General features: G+C 49.0%; 1 protein-coding gene across 7 annotated transcripts in view; it reads left to right on the forward strand.

Moving 5' to 3' along the window:
* Window positions 1-20,066, forward strand: part of PACRGL (parkin coregulated like) — a 162,515-nt gene that overhangs the window by 18,718 nt on the left and 123,731 nt on the right. For 2 of the 7 annotated variants that reach the window (XM_063921605.1, XM_063921615.1), the window contains exon 1: window positions 9,785-10,349. The exons of 1 other annotated variant lie outside the window; for it this stretch is intronic. In XM_063921605.1, coding sequence (XP_063777675.1) covers window positions 10,205-10,349 — 145 coding nt within the window. In that variant the 5' untranslated portion in view covers window positions 9,785-10,204. Of the gene's footprint in view, window positions 1-9,417; window positions 9,502-9,783; window positions 10,350-20,066 lie in introns of those variants that run through there. 4 more of the 7 variants (XM_063921624.1, XM_063921640.1, XM_063921595.1 and 1 more) reach the window with 4 other exon arrangements.

Genomic DNA, 20,066 nt, shown 5'->3' on the forward strand with positions numbered 1-20,066 from the left:
GCTGTAGCTACCTCTGTGTCGTCAGTCACTCGTCATCCATAAGTATACTAGTATCCATCCATCTCCATTGTTTACCTGAGGTGCCTTTTAGTTGTGCCTATTAAAATATGGAGAACAAAAATGTTGAGGTTCAAAAAATAGGGAAAGATCAAGATCCACTTCCACCTCGTGCTGAAGCTGCTGCCACTAGTCATGGCCGAGACGATGAAATTCCATCAACGTCGTCTGCCAAGGCCGATGCCCAATGTCATAGTACAGAGCATGTAAAATCCAAAACACAAAATATCAGTAAAAAAAGGACTCAAAAATCTAAAATAAAATCGTCGTCGGAGAAGCGTAAACTTGCCAATATGCCATTTACCACACGGAGTGGCAAGGAACGGCTGAGGCCCTGGCCTATGTTCATGGCTAGTGGTTCAGCTTCACATGAGGATGGAAGCACTCAGCCTCTCGCTAGAAAAATGAAAAGACTTAAGCTGGCAAAAGCACAGCAAAGAACTGTGCGTTCTTCGAAATCACAAATCCACAAGGAGAGTCCAATTGTGTCGGTTGCGATGCCTGACCTTCCCAACACTGGACGTGAAGAGCATGCGCCTTCCACCATTTGCACACCCCCTGCAAGTGCTGGAAGGAGCACCCGCAGTCCAGTTCCTGATAGTCAGATTGAAGATGTCAGTGTTGAAGTACACCAGGATGAGGAGGATATGGGTGTTGCTGGCGCTGGGGAGGAAATTGACAAGGAGGATTCTGATGGTGAGGTGGTTTGTTTAAGTCAGGCACCCGGGGAGACACCTGTTGTCCGTGGGAGGAATATGGCCATTGACATGCCTGGTGAAAATACCAAAAAAATCAGCTCTTCGGTGTGGAAGTATTTCAACAGAAATGCGGACAACATTTGTCAAGCCGTGTGTTGCCTTTGTCAAGCTGTAATAAGTAGGGGTAAGGACGTTAACCACCTCGGAACATCCTCCCTTATACGTCACCTGCAGCGCATTCATCATAAGTCAGTGACAAGTTCAAAAACTTTGGGCGACAGCGGAAGCAGTCCACTGACCAGTAAATCCCTTCCTCTTGTAACCAAGCTCACGCAAACCACCCCACCAACTCCCTCAGTGTCAATTTCCTCCTTCCCCAGGAATGCCAATAGTCCTGCAGGCCATGTCACTGGCAATTCTGACGAGTCCTCTCCTGCCTGGGATTCCTCCAATGCATCCTTGCGTGTAACGCCTACTGCTGCTGGCGCTGCTGTTGTTGCTGCTGGGAGTCGATGGTCATCCCAGAGGGGAAGTCGTAAGACGACTTTTACTACTTCCACCAAGCAATTGACTGTCCAACAGTCCTTTGCGAGGAAGATGAAATATCACAGCAGTCATCCTGCTGCAAAGCGGATAACTGAGGCCTTGGCATCCTGGGCGGTGAGAAACGTGGTTCCGGTATCCATCATTACTGCAGAGCCAACTATAGACTTGATTGAGGTACTGTGTCCCCGGTACCAAATACCATCTAGGTTCCATTTCTCTAGGCAGGCGATACCGAAAATGTACACAGACCTCAGAAAAAGACTCACCAGTGTCCTAAAAAATGCAGTTGTACCCAATGTCCACTTAACCACGGACATGTGGACAAGTGGAGCAGGGCAGGGTCAGAACTATATGACTGTGACAGCCCACTGGGTAGATGTATGGACTCCCGCCGCAAGAACAGCAGCGGCGGCACCAGTAGCAGCATCTCGCAAACGCCAACTCTTTCCTAGGCAGGCTACGCTTTGTATCACCGGTTTCCAGAATATGCACACAGCTGAAAACCTCTTACGGCAACTGAGGAAGATCATCGCGGAATGGCTTACCCCAATTGGACTCTCCTGTGGATTTGTGGCATCGGACAACGCCAGCAATATTGTGTGTGCATTAAATATGGGCAAATTCCAGCACGTCCCATGTTTTGCACATACCTTGAATTTGGTGGTGCAGAATTTTTAAAAAAACGAGAGGGGCGTGCAAGAGATGCTGTCGGTGGCCAGAAGAATTGCGGGACACTTTCGGCGTACAGGCACCACGTACAGAAGACTGGAGCACCACCAAAAACGCCTGAACCTGCCCTGCCATCATCTGAAGCAAGAAGTGGTAACGAGGTGGAATTCAACCCTATATATGCTTCAGAGGTTGGAGGAGCAGCAAAAGGCCATTCAAGCCTATACAATTGAGCACGATATAGGAGGTGGAATGCACCTGTCTCAAGCGCAGTGGAGAATGATTTCAACGTTGTGCAAGGTTCTGCTGCCCTTTGAACTTGCCACACGTGAAGTCAGTTCAGACACTGCCAGCCTGAGTCAGGTCATTCCCCTCATCAGGCTTTTGCAGAAGAAGCTGGAGACATTGAAGGAGGAGCTAACACTGAGCGATTCCGCTAGGCATGTGGGACTTGTGGATGGAGCCCTTAATTCGCTTAACAAGGATTCACGGGTGGTCAATCTGTTGAAATCAGAGCACTACATTTTGGCCACCGTGCTCGATCCTAGATTTAAAACCTACCTTGGATCTCTCTTTCCGGCAGACACAAGTCTGCAGGGGTTCAAAGAACTGCTGGTGAGAAAATTGTCAAGTCAAGCGGAACGCGACCTGTCAACATCTCCTCCTTCACATTCTCCCGCAACTGGGGGTGCGAGGAAAAGGCTCAGAATTCCGAGCCCACCCGCTGGCGGTGATGCAGGGCAGTCTGGAGCGACTGCTGATGCGGACATCTGGTCCGGACTGAAGGACCTGCCAACGATTACGGACATGTCGTCTACTGTCACTGCATATGATTCTCTCACCATTGAAAGAATGGTGGAGGATTATATGAGTGACCGCATCCAAGTAGGCACGTCAGACAGTCCGTACGTATACTGGCAGGAAAAAGAGGCAATTTGGAGGCCCTTGTACAAACTGGCTTTATTCTACCTAAGTTGCCCTCCCACAAGTGTGTACTCCGAAAGAGTGTTTAGTGCCGCCGCTCACCTTGTCAGCAATCGGCGTACGAGGTTACTTCCAGAAAATGTGGAGAAGATGATGTTCATTAAAATGAATTATAATCAATTCCTCCATGGAGACATTCACCAGCAGCAATTGCCTCCACAAAGTACACAGGGAGCTGTGATGGTGGATTCCAGTGGGGACGAATTGATAATCTGTGAGGAGGGGGATGTACACGGTGATGAATCGGAGGATGATGATGAGGTGGACATCTTGCCTCTTTAGAGCCAGTTTGTGCAAGGAGAGATTAATTGCTTCTTTTTTGGTGGGGGTCCAAACCAACCCGTCATTTCAGTCACAGTCGTGTGGCAGACCCTGTCACTGAAATGATGGGTTGGTTAAAGTGTGCATGTCCTGTTTATACAACATAAGGGTGGGTGGGAGGGCCCAAGGACAATTCCATCTTGCACCTCTTTTTTCTTTCATTTTTCTTTGCGTCATGTGCTGTTTGGGGAGTGTTTTTTGGAAGGGCCATCCTGCGTGACACTGCAGTGCCACTCCTAGATGGGCCAGGTGTTTGTGTCGGCCACTAGGGTCACTTATCTTAGTCACACAGCTACCTCATTGCGCCTCTTTTTTTTCTTCTTTGCGTCATGTGCTGTTTGGGGAGTATTTTTTGGAAGGGCCATCCGGCCTGACACTGCAGTGCCACTCCTAGATGGGCCAGGTGTTTGTGTCGGCCACTAGGGTCGCTTAGCTTACTCACACAGCTACCTCATTGCGCCTCTTTTTTTCTTTGCGTCATGTGCTGTTTGGGGAGTGTTTTTTGGAAGGGCCATCCTGCGTGACACTGCAGTGCCACTCCTAGATGGGCCAGGTGTTTGTGTCGGCCACTAGGGTCACTTATCTTAGTCACACAGCTACCTCATTGCGCCTCTTTTTTTTCTTCTTTGCGTCATGTGCTGTTTGGGGAGTATTTTTTGGAAGGGCCATCCGGCCTGACACTGCAGTGCCACTCCTAGATGGGCCAGGTGTTTGTGTCGGCCACTAGGGTCGCTTAGCTTACTCACACAGCTACCTCATTGCGCCTCTTTTTTTCTTTGCGTCATGTGCTGTTTGGGGAGTGTTTTTTGGAAGGGCCATCCTGCGTGACACTACAGTGCCACTCCTAGATGGGCCAGGTGTTTGTGTCGGCCACTAGGGTCACTTATCTTAGTCACACAGCTACCTCATTGCGCCTCTTTTTTTCTTCTTTGCGTCATGTGCTGTTTGGGGAGTATTTTTGGAAGGGCCATCCGGCCTGACACTGCAGTGCCACTCCTAGATGGGCCAGGTGTTTGTGTCGGCCACTAGGGTCGCTTAGCTTACTCACACAGCTACCTCATTGCGCCTCTTTTTTTCTTTACGTCATGTGCTGTTTGGGGAGTGTTTTTTGGTAGGGCCATCCTGCGTGACACTGCAGTGCCACTCCTAGATGGGCCAGGTGTTTGTGTCGGCCACTAGGGTCACTTATCTTAGTCACACAGCTACCTCATTGCGCCTCTTTTTTTTCTTCTTTGCGTCATGTGCTGTTTGGGGAGTATTTTTTGGAAGGGCCATCCGGCCTGACACTGCAGTGCCACTCCTAGATGGGCCAGGTGTTTGTGTCGGCCACTAGGGTCGCTTAGCTTACTCACACAGCTACCTCATTGCGCCTCTTTTTTTCTTTGCGTCATGTGCTGTTTGGGGAGTGTTTTTTGGAAGGGCCATCCTGCGTGACACTGCAGTGCCACTCCTAGATGGGCCAGGTGTTTGTGTCGGCCACTTGGGTCGCTGAGCTTAGTCATCCAGCGACCTCGGTGCAAATTTTAGGACTAAAAATAATATTGTGAGGTGTGAGGTGTTCAGAATAGACTGAAAATGAGTGGAAATTATGGTTATTGAGGTTAATAATACTTTGGGATCAAAATGACCCCCAAATTCTATGATTTAAGCTGTTTTTTAGGGTTTTTTGAAAAAAACACCCGAATCCAAAACACACCCGCACATCTCTAGTTTTAACATGTTTATTTGCGTCTGTATAAACTATACACACAGTGATTGGGCATCCAGGAACTTAGGGAGGAGCTTTTATCTCTCACCCATTATACTTAATACTATGGGATTTGGACGCTCACATATCCCTAACATCAATAGACCATACTGTATCTGTAACGCATTCATTTGCATCTGTATATGCTGTACTGTATATACTGTTATATATGACATACTGTAGCATAATGTAGCGTAATGAGACGCACCAGTAAAGTAGTTCTTACGCTGTAGTTTAGTATTGTATTTTAATGGAGACCACACGCATGCACATTGGTAATTTTAAAAAGCGACATCTGGTGGATGATCTTAGGTATTACACTCAAAGGTAACGCCAAACGCTCTGTGCGTCTCCCTTCGACTAGGCGCGCCGCCTTGCGCCCAGGCACGCTGCGTATGCCTGATCGCGACTAACGCCTCAGTCAGACAAGATAACGGAGGACCCATTATAAACACAATTGACTTAATTTTATATATTTTTTTTCAATTTCTCAATAAGAAACTTTAGCCTAGGGGTGCTGTGAAACAAATTCTGATACTCTATGGCAGGGGTGTCAAACTCGCTGCCCCTACCAAATCCTTTTGCAGCACGCGGGCAGGGGTTCTTTTGCGGCCTGACCACCTTACTTGCGGCCTGACCACCTTACTTGCGGCGAGGGCAGGAGAGCGCAGCACGCGCCTCTCCTGCTCCTCAGTCCAGTCTCTGGCAGCGGCGCGGGTATCTTAAATCAGCTGCAGGTTCGTGAGCCAATCAGAGCTCGCAGACCGGCAGCCAATCAGGAGCAGTGCCAGAGTCTTTGCTTTCTATGTGTGGCATCATCTTCCAAAGAGATCACCTGGAAGAAGGCTCCACTGGCTACAGCACAGGCATACTGGGGAGGGGTAGCAAACTGGAGCCCCTGCAAGGCCCCTCCAGCAGCCCCTCCACCAGTGCACGTCTTTTGGCAGTTTTGGGGTGTTTTTATAATAACATGGTGACGACACTGTAGCACAGAGATTTTCAATCTTTTACAACTCACGGCACATTGAACAAGATTGAAATATTGCCAGGGCACTCTCAAATATAATGGTGTGGCATGGTGCAGCTGTGTGTCCTAGGATGTCATGTCGCAGCTTCTCCATAGTTAACTCCTGAGCCACATCTGAGAAAGCCAGAAGAGCCCAACACTGGCCGGGCCCAAAATTAGAACTGGCTCTGCAACCACTAAACCCACCAGTATTGATCGTTCCAGGGCCTCAGTAGCAGTAAAACACTGACGGGCCTGGCTATGCATCTATGGCAGCACACCTGGAGGCTGCTCAGGGCACACTAGTGTGCCATGGCACAGTGGTTGGAAAACACTGCTGTAGCATATGCAGGATCAGACCATCGGATAATGTTTGTGCTTTTCACAGATTTACTCCAATTTTTTTATCGTTTTGTCCTTAAATGAGGTTATCACTAAAACACTGCAACAGTAATAAACAACATAACAACAGTGGAAATTGGGTTCACACAAAGCCCTACATAGCCAAAGATAAGTAGGGAAACCCTACAATAAAAATCTGTACAATTAATAATATAACTGTAAGGGCATACTTGCCGCCTTTATGGCTGTTCTCTCTGGGAGAGAGCAGCCAGGTCGGCTAAGCAGGGGGCGGGGCAGTGACGTGACGAGCAGAGGGGGGGCGGGCCAGAGGCGGAACGGGGGCGTGTCAGAGGTGGAACGGGGGGCGTGACTGATGTGCTGCGTCATGTAAGCCCCCCCCCCGCTGTGTAATGCTGCTATTACCGGCATTATACTGCAGGAGGCGTGACTATGATGACGTGATTCAACAAGAATCGCGTCATCGACTGCCCGGACCTCCCACTTTACTCGCTAAGTGGGCGGCTGGGCATGGGGGACCCCAGAATTCTGGAGACTTGCCGACTCTTCCGGGAGCCTCCGGGCCATCCCGGGAGAGTAGGCAAGTATGTGTAAGGGTTGTGTCTGTACATAGACATTTTTTTTTTTTTTTTTTGGGGGGGGGGAATTATACTTCTAGGGACTGTTTATCGACCATCAAGACAAAAAAAAAACCAAAAGTGAAATTTAATCTGTTTGTTCTGGCATCACACAAAAACTACTCTATGAAATGATATCGCATTTTCACTGTTGTATAGCTTAGTGACCTAGAAAAGGACTGAGGTATGTATGATCTTGATATGACATCAGGGAGAGGAACAATAAAGGAAAAAACGGATGCTTGCAGTGTGCAGGCTCCTCAAGTCCAAAATGGATACGGTTATGTGACAGGCGGTCACAATACCGGCGCCGGCATCCTGAACACGGACTAGCCCGCTGGTTGGCATGCCGACCGACAGGGACTATTCCCACAGAGTGGGAATAGAACCTGTGGCGAGCCCGCTGCGTGGCAAGCGCAGCGAGCATGCAAGGGGCTTTGTTGCACTCGCCCCTTTCCCCGCTGGCCATCTGAGAGACGACATCCCGGTGTCGGTATAGTGACCGCCAGTCTCCCAACCGCCGGTCACCCAATACCAACCTGTCCAAGATGACTATACAGTATGAGTGGAATTATTAAACTCACTTAGTGCAGCTGGACTTCCAGCGTATAGCACTGCACTGACAGTTAGTGTTCCGGTCATGCTTCTGCGGACCTTGACTCTGCCCAGGTTGTACAACAGAACCCGACTTAAAGCATACTTGTCTACTTTTGAAAAAGCATTTCAGGGAGATGTGAAAGTGACACCTATCAGTGCGGACGTTTACTGCTACATCTGAGAGGCGTGTCATAAAAATAACTTACATCCAAATGTAAATGAGCCCCAAAGTTAGTAACATCTACTTGCTGAAGAAAAGACACTGATATTTTGCAGAATTTGTTTGTGTATTGTGCTTTACAAGAGGTTCCATATACTGTAAGAGGCCACGAGAAACTTTATTTAAAATGCATGTAGCCATAGGGATCATTGTGCCTTATAACCAATACAGGGTACTGGCACTGATGATCCCATTTGAATGTATGTATCTGTGATTAAATCCCCCCCCCCCTTCCCCAAAAATGTAACAGCTGCATAATGGGGGTAAGGTGCAATCAGGGTGATTGCTGGACTATTCAGGGAGTCAGGGAGATTGCTGCTATTTCATGGAGTCTCCTGCAGAATGAAGGAGGGCAGGCAAGTATGCCTTTCCACGAAGGCAGGGCCGGCTTAAGCCTTGGGGATGCCCAGGGCACTTAAGTCAGGGGAGCCCTGGTGGAAGGTGGGGTGTGTATATTAGATTGAGCATACTTCACAACATGTCCCATTCCAGGAGGGACAAAATGCTCTCTACCTGGACTTCCCACTTTATATTTGATTGGCATCACCTGTGTTGAACTATTTAATTGATAAAAAGGTACTTTAACACAGGTGATTGCAATCATAAATTAAGAAGGAAGTCCAGGTATTTTATCCCTCCTGGAATGGGTCATGTTGGGATGTATGGATTGTGTATATTAAATGTAAACCAATGGTATATATTAGTTTTAAACTAATAGTTTAATAAGGGCTGGGTACTTTTTATAGCTCCACCTAATTGAAAGACAACTATTATATAAACTTTTCTTGTAGTGTAACAAAGACAACTTAACCTTAAAATACACATAGAAAAATTTAATAATTTATCTTGTCACATGCAAGAATAGCAGCAGCCTCTGTACTACTTACACACTGGGACAGGACTCAGGAGGACTCCCTGTGTGTGCCTATCGCTAGACCCAAATGGTTTAGTTGCATAACAGTTTACACAAGACTCAGACACCCAAGGAGGGAAGAGGAGAAGCTGGGATCCCTGTGTCACTTAGAGCTCTCTCCACCCTCCTATCTCTCCTCTGGTCGGAAAGCTTTATCGGTAGCTCATGAAACATGATACTCCTGTGTCCAGGGGCGGATTGGGAACAAAAAGCGGCCGTGGAAAAAATTGTACTACTGGCCCCACATGGGCAGCACCAGAGGTGTAAGGTCTAGCCATGGGCCATGGCAGCAGCACCCTCCCCCCAAGACTTTCCAGATAGTGGGGATGTCCAGCATCAAGGGGAAGTTAAAAATAAATAAAATTAAATATTATAAGCACATTATATGATACACCTTCAGAATTTAGGAAACTATATAATTCTTTACAAAGATATATTTTCTTGCTTATTACACCAACCGTATCCCAATCACTATTCACTCAATCTTATATGTCAGCCAAGCAGGCAGACAGAGCATACACTAGATCAGTGGTTCTCAAACTCGGTCCTCGGGACTCCACACAGTGCATGTTTTGCAGGTAACCCAGCAGGTGCACAGGTGTATTAATTACTCACTGACACGTTTTAAAAGGTCCACAGGTGGAGCTAATTATTTCACTTGCGATTCTGTGAGGAGACCTGCAAAACATGCACTGTGTGGGGTCCTGAGGACCGAGTTTGAGAACCTGTGCACTAGATCATCTGCAATCACAGGCTAAGGGGCAAAGTAATTTTCATATATACAAATTATTTTGCATCATATTCATTATGTCTATAAAAAGGACCATATGTCCTCAAACAAAACAGGCCCCACGGGTGCGTCGGCCCACCGGGAATCTTCCCCGCAAACCCTATGGCCAATCCGCCTCTGTCCGTGTCTCTGCCTTTACTGCATACTGTCCTGCTCTCATTCTGGCTGCTGGTTCTGCTGCTGCTTAAGAGGGAAAGCTAGAGATGTCAGTGTGCTTTGTCCCCTGACAAAGGGGGCTCGGGGTACAGTATGCCCTGCATTCCCCCCTTAATCTGGCTATGCACGAAGGGTGACTGTGCAATAAGGGCAGGTAGATGCCACTAAGGCCACGGACTCGCAGCATGGTAGTTGCGTATCACCCAATATTCATACACAAAAAATGCTGATTTGTAATCACATGATTTTGTAAATCCATTTTAGATTATCTGAATTAGGCCCTGAATGACCACCACTGCCTGGGGACTCAGCTCCTCACTCGGTACCTAGCTTGCCTGTACAGTATTACAGATGGGGGAGAGTTTTTTCTTACATTTTGTTGAAACATGGGGGAAAAAACAGTTTTTTTTTGGTCAAAGGCAGTAGTTGTATAAGTCATGTTATGTGGGGGGATGAGGCTACTGAGCTCCGACTGACACTATTGGGAAGCAAATTTTAACATGAGCCTGCTGTATATACAGCAATGTGTGTCAAAGGTTTGTACCTCCCGGAACGCCGTACAGCAGCCTTGGTTCCCATAGTAACGGGGGGAGGTTTGTGCTGCGCTGCTCTTCTCCTGGCCGTGGTGGTGGCGACATTGACAACGGGAGACGGCGGGTGCAGGGCAGGTAATGGAGACCTCAATAGCATAGACTGGTCCCAGCATACTCTGCCAAGCTGGTGAGGGGCATGCTGGGGCTTATAGTTCCACAGTTTGTTTTAGAAATTCGGGTGGCTTTTCCTAAAGCATGGGTGGGTGAGCGGATCGTGGCTACTGAAATACAGGGACATGCTGCAGGGGTTCCAGGACAGCCACGTCGTTCTGCTCATGTATGTGCTACACTTGCATGCACATGTACTGTATGTGCATGCAAGTGTAGCAGCAAGTGTTCCAGATCAGCCATGTCATTCTGCACATGTATGGATGTGCTACACTTGCTGCTCACATGTATGGATGTGCTACACTTGCTGCTCACATGTATGGATGTGCTACACTTTCTTACATGCACATGTACTGTGGGGTATATGTACTTATGCTGCCCATACACTTGTGCCATGCCCTGCGACGCAATATCGCAGGGCATCGCACCGGCAGTTCAGGTGCGATAAAATCGCACCTGAACTGTCAAAGTGATTATCATGCAGTAGATCGCATGGTAATCACGTGATCAGCACGTCACCGCCGAGTCGGAGCGGCCTCCGGCCGCTCCCGGCGGGTGCCCATCGCACATCGCAGCAGTGATGTGCGGTGGGGTGAGGCAGAGCCTTTCCTGTCATACGAACGTCTGTGCCAGAGTTTTGACTGTTTAAAGTATATGAAAAATACAAAGAATATGTTTGAAATACCTTCTTTGCATTATTCTAATCATTTTTATAGCCAAAACTCTGGAGTAAAAAGTCTATGGCAGGTGAGGCAGTGCCGGCCCTGTGTATCTTTTCCGGACATCTCTGATCAAAACTCACCAAATTTCCAGCAGTATATACTGCTGTACCTGTGCATAATGCCCAGATGTACGCTTTGGCTCATATATTGCGTGTAAATCTAGCTCTGGTGCTAGCCAGTGCCTCCTGAGCCATTTACTTCTCCGCACGTCCCTGCATCGCAGTGCGATATATCTCGTGTTTTTTTTAAAACCACATACGATCGCACTGCGATTCGATAAATATTAAGTGTAGCACATACTATCTTGAGACGTGAGGTTCGACTGGCGTACCCGCGCATCGCGTTGAAAGGTACCTAAAATGTGTATACAATCCTTTGATTTCTATCACGATGCGGTCGAAATCGAAGGTTAGCACCGATTATCTCACAAGTGTATAGGCACCATAAGCCTTGCAGAGAGATAAAGTGAATGGAGATAAAATACCAACCAACCAGCTACTAACTCTTTTACACTCAGGAGGAGATGTATTCTACCCACACGGATACGACAAGCAGCAACGACAAGATGTATGAATATTTCGGATGCCAGAGTACGGAGTGAAAACTCCCCCGTTTGGCGATCCTTGCTAGAACCCACAGTGCAACAGCCTAGTGCTGATGCGCTGTGTCTCTGCCTGGCTAGCTCCATCGAGCATGGGTGAGATCTTGCAACCATTGCGAGATCTCACTTGCAGCCCTGGCCCAGCAGGCGCCGCAGCCAGGGACAGTGCTGTGGTGGGGCAATGACACCTGCATCTGCCGAAATCGATAGCTGCAGTTGTCGGAACGGTAAGTGCCACTGGCCGTTCATACATTGCCCTGCACATCGATGCGCATATCTTAAAGACAGCAGCACCGATAATGACAAGGGCACGTGTGCCACACATCTCCTTCATGCATGGGGGAGAAGCAGTATCAGCGCACATAATCGGCGGGATGTAAGGCCGCCCGAGTCCAGCGGCTGTGCGGGATGCCGGCCGAATTCGGACATCTTTTTAGAGGGGCAATCACTTACAAGGCAAAACTATGCCTTGTAAGTGATGGCCCCTTTAAAAAAAAGTCTGAGTTCGTCTGGCATCCAGCACAGCCGCTGGACTCGGGCGTCATTACATCCCGCCGAATGTGTGTTCACACCACTTCTCCACCATAACACTGTTTCACACATCTACCCCTGAGCCTGATACATGGCAGTTAGGAGCTGATTGGCTGGTACTTTATCTCTCTCCAAGGCTTAGTATATAGACAACTGTATGTGCTACACTTGCTGCTTACATGTACTGTATGTGCTACACTTGCTGCTTACATGCACTGTATGTGCTACACTTGCTGCTTACATGTACTGTATGTGCTACACTTGCTGCTTACATGCACTGTATGTGCTACACTTCCTGCTCACGTACACATGCATGTGTTACACTTGCGGCTCGCATGTACTGAATGCTGCAGATTGTTTTCCATGATTGTAATATTTGAATATAGTATGTGTAACTTTTATACTTTGTGTAGCCAGAAAAAACTATGGGGGTCATTCCGAGTTGTTTGCTCGTTGCCGATTTTCACTATATTGCGATTAGTCGCTTACTGCGCATGCGCTTAGTTATTTTACACAAACGTTAGGTATTTCTCTGACGTCCTAGTGGATGCTGGGACTCCGTCAGGACCATGGGATTAGCGGCTCCGCAGGAGACAGGGCACAAAAATAAAAGCTTTAGGACTAGGTGGTGTGCACTGGCTCCTCCCCCTATGACCCTCCTCCAAGCCTCAGTTAGGTTTTTGTGCCCGTCCGAGCAGGGTGCAATCTAGGTGGCTCTCCTAAAGAGCTGCTTAGAAAAAGTTATTAGGTTTTTTATTTTCAGTGAGTCCTGCTGGCAACAGGCTCACTGCAACGAGGGACTTAGGGGAGAAGAAGTGAACTCACCTGCGTGCAGGATGGATTGGCTTCTTAGGCTACTGGACACCATTAGCTCCAGAGGGATCGAACACAGGCCCAGCCATGGAGTCCGGTCCCGGAGCCGCGCCGCCGACCCCCTTGCAGATGCCGAAAAGTGAAGAGGTCCAGAAACCGGCGGCAGAAGACTTTTCAGTCTTCATGAGGTAGCGCACAGCACTGCAGCTGTGCGCCATTGTTGTCAGCACACTTCACACCAGCGGTCACTGAGGGTGCAGGGCGCTGGGGGGGGGCGCCCTGGGCAGCAATGATAATACCTTGTTCTGGCTAAAAATACATCACATATAGCCCCTGGGGCTATATGGATGTATTTAACCCCTGCCAGGTCTCACAAACACCGGGAGAAGAGCCTGCCGAAATAGGGGGCGGGGCCTATCTCCTCAGCACACAGCGCCATTTTCCTGCACAGCTCCGCTGCGAGGAAGGCTCCCAGGACTCTCCCCTGCACTGCACTACAGAAACAGGGTAAAAAAACAGAGAGGGGGGGCACTTTTTTGGGCGATATTGATATATTAAGCTGCTATAAAGGAAACAACACTTCTGTAGGGTTGTTCCTATATATTTATAGCGCTTGGGTGTGTGCTGGCAAACTCTCCCTCTGTCTCCCCAAAGGGCTAGTGGGGTCCTGTCTTCGATAAGAGCATTCCCTGTGTGTCTGCTGTGTGTCGGTACGTGTGTGTCGACATGTATGAGGACGATGTTGGTGTGGAGGCGGAGCAATTGCCGGTAATGGTGATGTCACCCCCTAGGGAGTCGACACCGGAATGGATGGCTTTGTTTATGGAATTACGTGATAATGTCAGCACGTTACAAAAATCAGTTGACGACATGAGACGGCCGGCAAACCAGTTAGTACCTGTCCAGGCGTCTCAGACACCGTCAGGGGCTGTAAAACGCCCTTTACCTCAGTCGGTCGACACAGACCCAGACACGGACACCGAATCTAGTGTCGACGGTGAAGAAACAAACGTATTTTCCAGTAGGGCCACACGTTATATGATCACGGCAATGAAGGAGGCTTTGCATATCTCTGATACTGCAAGTACCACAAAAAGGGGTATTATGTGGGGTCTGAAAAAACTACCTGTAGTTTTTCCTGAATCAGAGGAATTGAATGAAGTGTGTGATGAAGCGTGGGTTAACCCCGATAGAAAACTGCTAATTTCAAAGAAGTTATTGGCATTATATCCTTTCCCGCCAGAGGTTAGGGCGCGCTGGGAAACACCCCCTAGGGTGGATAAGGCACTCACACGCTTATCAAAACAAGTGGCGTTACCGTCTCCTGAAACGGCCGCCCTCAAGGATCCAGCTGATAGGAGGCTGGAAACTACCCTGAAAAGTATATACACTCATACTGGTGTTATACTGCGACCAGCCATCGCCTCAGCATGGATGTGCAGTGCTGGGGTGGTTTGGTCGGATTCCCTGACTGAAAATATTGATACCCTGGATAGGGACAGTATTTTATTGACTATAGAGCAATTAAAGGATGCTTTTCTTTATATGCGAGATGCTCAGAGGGATATTTGCACTCTGGCATCGAGAGTAAGTGCGATGTCCATATCTGCCAGAAGAAGTTTATGGACGCGACAGTGGTCAGGTGATGCGGATTCCAAACGGCATATGGAAGTATTGCCGTATAAAGGGGAGGAATTATTTGGGGTCGGTCTATCGGATTTGGTGGCCACGGCAACAGCCGGGAAATCCACCTTTTTACCTCAGGTCCCCTCCCAACAGAAAAAGACACCGTCTTTTCAGCCGCAGTCCTTTCGTTCCTATAAGAACAAGCGGGCAAAAGGACAGTCATATCTGCCCCGAGGCAAAGGAAAGGGTAAGAGAGTGCACCAAGCAGCTCCCTCCCAGGAGCAGAAGCCCTCCCCGGCTTCTGCAAAGCCCTCAGCATGACGTTGGGGCTTTACAAGCGGACTCAGGGGCGGTGGGGGGTCGACTCAAGAATTTCAGCGCACAGTGGGCTCACTCACAGGTGGACCCCTGGATCCTGCAGGTAGTATCTCAGGGTTACAGGTTGGAATTCGAGAAGTCTCCCCCTCGCCGGTTCCTAAAGTCTGCTCTGCCAACGTCTCCCTCAGACAGGGCGACAGTATTGGAAGCCATTCACAAGCTGTATTCTCAGCAGGTGATAGTCAAGGTACCCCTCCTACAACAGGGAAAGGGGTATTATTCCACACTATTTGTGGTACCGAAGCCGGACGGCTCGGTAAGACCTATTCTAAATCTGAAATCTTTGAACCTGTACATACAAAAATTCAAGTTCAAGATGGAGTCACTCAGAGCAGTGATAGCGAATCTGGAAGAAGGGGACTTTATGGTGTCCCTGGACATCAAGGATGCTTACCTGCATGTCCCAATTTGCCCTTCACATCAAGGGTACCTCAGGTTCGTGGTGCAAAACTGTCATTATCAGTTTCAGACGCTGCCGTTTGGATTGTCCACGGCACCTCGGGTCTTTACCAAGGTAATGGCCGAAATGATGTTTCTTCTGCGAAGAAAAGGCGTATTAATTATCCCTTACTTGGACGATCTCCTGATAAGGGCAAGGTCCAGAGAACAGCTGGAGGACGTAGTAGCACTAACCCAAGTAGTGCTGCAACAGCACGGGTGGATTCTGAATTTTCCAAAATCTCAATTGACCCCGACGACACGTCTGCTGTTCCTGGGAATGATTCTGGACACGGTTCAGAAAAAGGTGTTTCTTCCGGAGGAGAAAGCCAGGGAGTTATCCGAACTTGTCAGGAACCTCCTAAAACCAGGAAAAGTGTCTGTGCATCAATGCACAAGAGTCCTGAAAAAAAATGGTGGCTTCTTACGAAGCGATTCCATTCGGCCGATTCCACGCACGAACTTTTCAGTGGGATCTGCTGGACAAATGGTCCGGATCGCATCTGCAGATGCATCAGCGGTTAACTTTGTCTCCACGGACAAGGGTGTCTCTTCTGTGGTGGTTGCAGAGTGCTCATCTGTTAGAGGGCCGCAGATTCGGCATACAGGACTGGGTCCTGGTGACCACGGATGCCAGTCTGAGAGGCTGGGGAGCGGTCACACAGGGAAGAAACTTCCAGGGAGTGTGGTCAAGCCTGGAGATGTCTCTTCACATAAATATACTGGAGCTAAGAGCGATTTACAATGCTCTAAGCCTGGCAAAACCCCTGCTTCAGGGTCAGCCGGTGTTGATCCAGTCGGACAACATCACGGCAGTCGCCCACGTAAACAGACAGGGCGGCACAAGAAGCAGGAGGGCAATGGCAGAAGCTGCAAGGATTCTTCGCTGGGCGGAAGATCATGTGATAGCACTGTCAGCAGTGTTCATTCCGGGAGTGGACAACTGGGAAGCGGACTTCCTCAGCAGACACGATCTACACCCGGGAGAGTGGGGACTTCATCCAGAAGTCTTCCACATGATTGTGAACCGTTGGGAAAAACCAAAGGTGGATATGATGGCGTCCCGCCTCAACAAAAAACTGGACAGGTATTGCGCCAGGTCAAGAGACCCTCAGGCAATAGCTGTGGACGCTCTGGTAACACCGTGGGTGTTCCAGTCAGTGTATGTGTTTCCTCCTCTGCCTCTCATACCAAAAGTACTGAGAATTATACGGCAAAGGGGAGTAAGAACGATACTCGTGGCTCCGGATTGGCCAAGAAGAACTTGGTACCCGGAACTTCAGGAGATGCTCACGGAAGATCCGTGGCCTCTACCTCTAAGACGGGACCTGCTTCAGCAGGGACCGTGTCTATTCCAAGACTTACCGCGGCTGCGTTTGACGGCATGGCGGTTGAACGCCGAATTCTAAGGGAAAAAGGCATTCCGGAAGAGGTCATCCCTACCCTGGTAAAAGCCAGGAAGGAGGTGACTGCACAACATTATCACCGCATTTGGAGAAAATATGTTGCGTGGTGTGAGGCCAGGAAGGCCCCGACGGAGGAATTTCAACTGGGTCGATTCCTACATTTCCTGCAAACAGGATTGTCTATGGGCCTCAAATTAGGGTCCATTAAGGTTCAAATTTCGGCCCTGTCGATTTTCTTCCAGAAAGAATTGGCTTCAGTTCCTGAAGTCCAGACTTTTGTAAAAGGAGTACTACATATACAGCCCCCGGTTGTGCCCCCAGTGGCTCCGTGGGATCTTAATGTAGTTTTGGATTTTCTCAAATCCCATTGGTTTGAGCCACTCAAATCGGTGGATTTGAAATATCTTACATGGAAAGTAACCATGCTACTGGCCCTGGCTTCAGCCAGGAGAGTGTCAGAATTGGCGGCTTTATCGTATAAAAGCCCATATCTGATTTTCCATTCGGACAGGGCAGAACTGCGGACGCGTCCTCAGTTTCTGCCTAAGGTGGTTTCAGCGTTTCACCTGAACCAGCCTATTGTGGTGCCTGCGGCTACTAGCGATTTGGAGGATTCCAAGTTGCTGGACGTTGTCAGGGCATTGAAAATATATATTTCAAGGACGGCTGGAGTCAGAAAATCTGACTCGCTGTTTATACAACAAGCTGGGTGCTCCTGCTTCTAAGCAGACGATTGCTCGTTGGATTTGTAGCACAATTCAACTTGCACATTCTGTGGCAGGCCTGCCACAGCCTAAATCTATCAAGGCCCATTCCACAAGGAAGGTGGGCTCATCTTGGGCGGCTGCCCGAGGGGTCTCGGCTTTACAACTCTGCCGAGCAGCTACGTGGTCGGGGGAGAACACGTTTGTAAAATTCTACAAATTTGATACCCTGGCTAAAGAGGACCTGGAGTTCTCTCATTCGGTGCTGCAGAGTCATCCGCACTCTCCCGCCCGTTTGGGAGCTTTGGTATAATCCCCATGGTCCTTACGGAGTCCCAGCATCCACTTAGGACGTCAGAGAAAATAAGAATTTACTCACCGGTAATTCTATTTCTCGTAGTCCGTAGTGGATGCTGGGCGCCCATCCCAAGTGCGGATTGTCTGCAATACTTGTATATAGTTATTGTTTACCATGCGCATTCGCATTTTCGCCTTAATCGCTCTGTTGCGAAAATCGGCAACGAGCGAACAACTCGGAATGACCCCCAAAGTCTTTTAGTGAAACTCAGTAGAGCTCCACTAGAGTGCGACCAGTCTGCCTGAGCACATTTTCTAAGCTGAGGTCTGGAGGAGGGGCATAGAGGGAGGAGCCAGTTCACACTCTGAAAAAGTCTTAAAGTGCCCAAAGCTCCTGCGGAACTGTCTATACCCCATGGTACTGAAGTGGACCCCAGCATCCTCTAGGACGTATGAGAAATAAAATAAGCCCACAAAAAAGAAAAGGTGTCGACCATTTTCATGTCGACCTTTTAACCCTGTCAACATAATGCATGTCGCCATTAGTGGCGAGTCCCAGCATCCATTGGGAATAGCGGCTCCGCAGGAGACTGGGCACAACTAACAAAGATTTAGGACTACCTGGTGTGCACTAGCTCCTCCCTCTATGCCCCTCCTCCAGACCTCAGTTACAATTTTGTGCCCGGCCGAGCTTGTTGCACACTAGGGGCTCTCCTGAGCTCTTAGAAAGAAAGTATATTTACGTTTTTTATTTTCAGTGAGATCTGCTGGCAACAGACTCACTGCTTCGAGGGACTGAGGGGAGAAGAAGCGAACCTACCTGCTTGCAGCTAGCTTGGGCTTCTTAGGCTACTGGACACCATTAGCTCCAGAGGGATCGAACACAGGCCCAGCCTCGGTCGTCCGGTCCCGGAGCCGCGCCGCCGTCCCCCTTGCAGAGTCAGAAGCAAGAAAACGTCCAGAAAATCGGCGGCTGAAGACTCCGGTCTTCATTAAGGTAGCGCACAGCACTGCAGCTGTGCGCCATTGCTCCCCATGCACACCTCACACTCCGGTCACTGATGGGTGCAGGGCGCTGGGGGGGGGGGGGGGGGGGGCGCCATGGGCTGCAATATAAATACCTTCGCTTGGCAAAAAAACACATAATATAGTCAGTAAGACTATATATGTGTAAAATCCCCTGCCAAAAATATCCTGAAAAAACCGGGAGAAGTCCGCCGTGAAGGGGGCGGGGCTATCTCCCTCAGCACACTGGCGCCATTTCGTCTCACAGCTCCGCTGGAAGGACGCTCCCCAGGCTCTCCCCTGCAGTTTCCAGGCTCAATAGGGTAAAAAAGAGAGGGGGGGCACTAAATTTAGGCGCAAATTGTGTGTTATAGCAGCTATAGGGGAAAAATCACTGTGTGTAGTGTGTATCCCTGTATTATATAGCGCTCTGGTGTGTGCTGGCATACTCTCTCTCTGTCTACCCAAAGGACTTTGTGGGGTCCTGTCCTCAGTCAGAGCATTCCCTGTGTGTGTGCGGTGTGTCGGTACGGCTGTGTCGACATGTTTGATGAGGAGGCTTATGTGGAGGCGGAGCAGGTGCCGATAAATGTGATGTCACCCCCTGCGGGGTCGACACCTGAATGGATGGATATGTGGAAGGAATTACGCGACAGTGTCAACTCCTTACATAAAAGGTTTGACGACATAGCAGATGTGGGACAGCCGGCTGCTCAGCCCGTGCCTGCCCAGGCGTCTCAAAAGCCATCAGGGGCTCTAAAACGCCCACTACCTCAGCTGGCAGACACAGATGTCGACACGGATACTGACTCCAGTGTCGACGACGATGAGACTAGTGTACATTCCAATAGAGCCATTCGTTATATGATTACGGCAATGAAAAATGTGTTGCACATTTCTGATATTACCCCAGGTACCACAAAAAAGGGTATTATGTTTGGGGAGAAAAAGCTACCAGTTGTGTTTCCCCCATCTGATGAATTAAATGAAGTGTGTGAAGAAGCGTGGGCTTCCCCCGATAAGAAACTGGTAATTTCAAAAAAGTTACTAATGGCGTACCCTTTCCCGCCAGAGGACAGGTCACGTTGGGAGACATCCCCTAGGGTGGATAAAGCGCTCACACGTCTGTCTAAAAAGGTGGCACTACCGTCTCCGGACACAAC

Source organism: Pseudophryne corroboree, chromosome 1 (assembly GCF_028390025.1).
Source record: "Pseudophryne corroboree isolate aPseCor3 chromosome 1, aPseCor3.hap2, whole genome shotgun sequence".
In the NCBI taxonomy this organism is placed as follows: Eukaryota; Metazoa; Chordata; class Amphibia; order Anura; family Myobatrachidae; genus Pseudophryne; species Pseudophryne corroboree.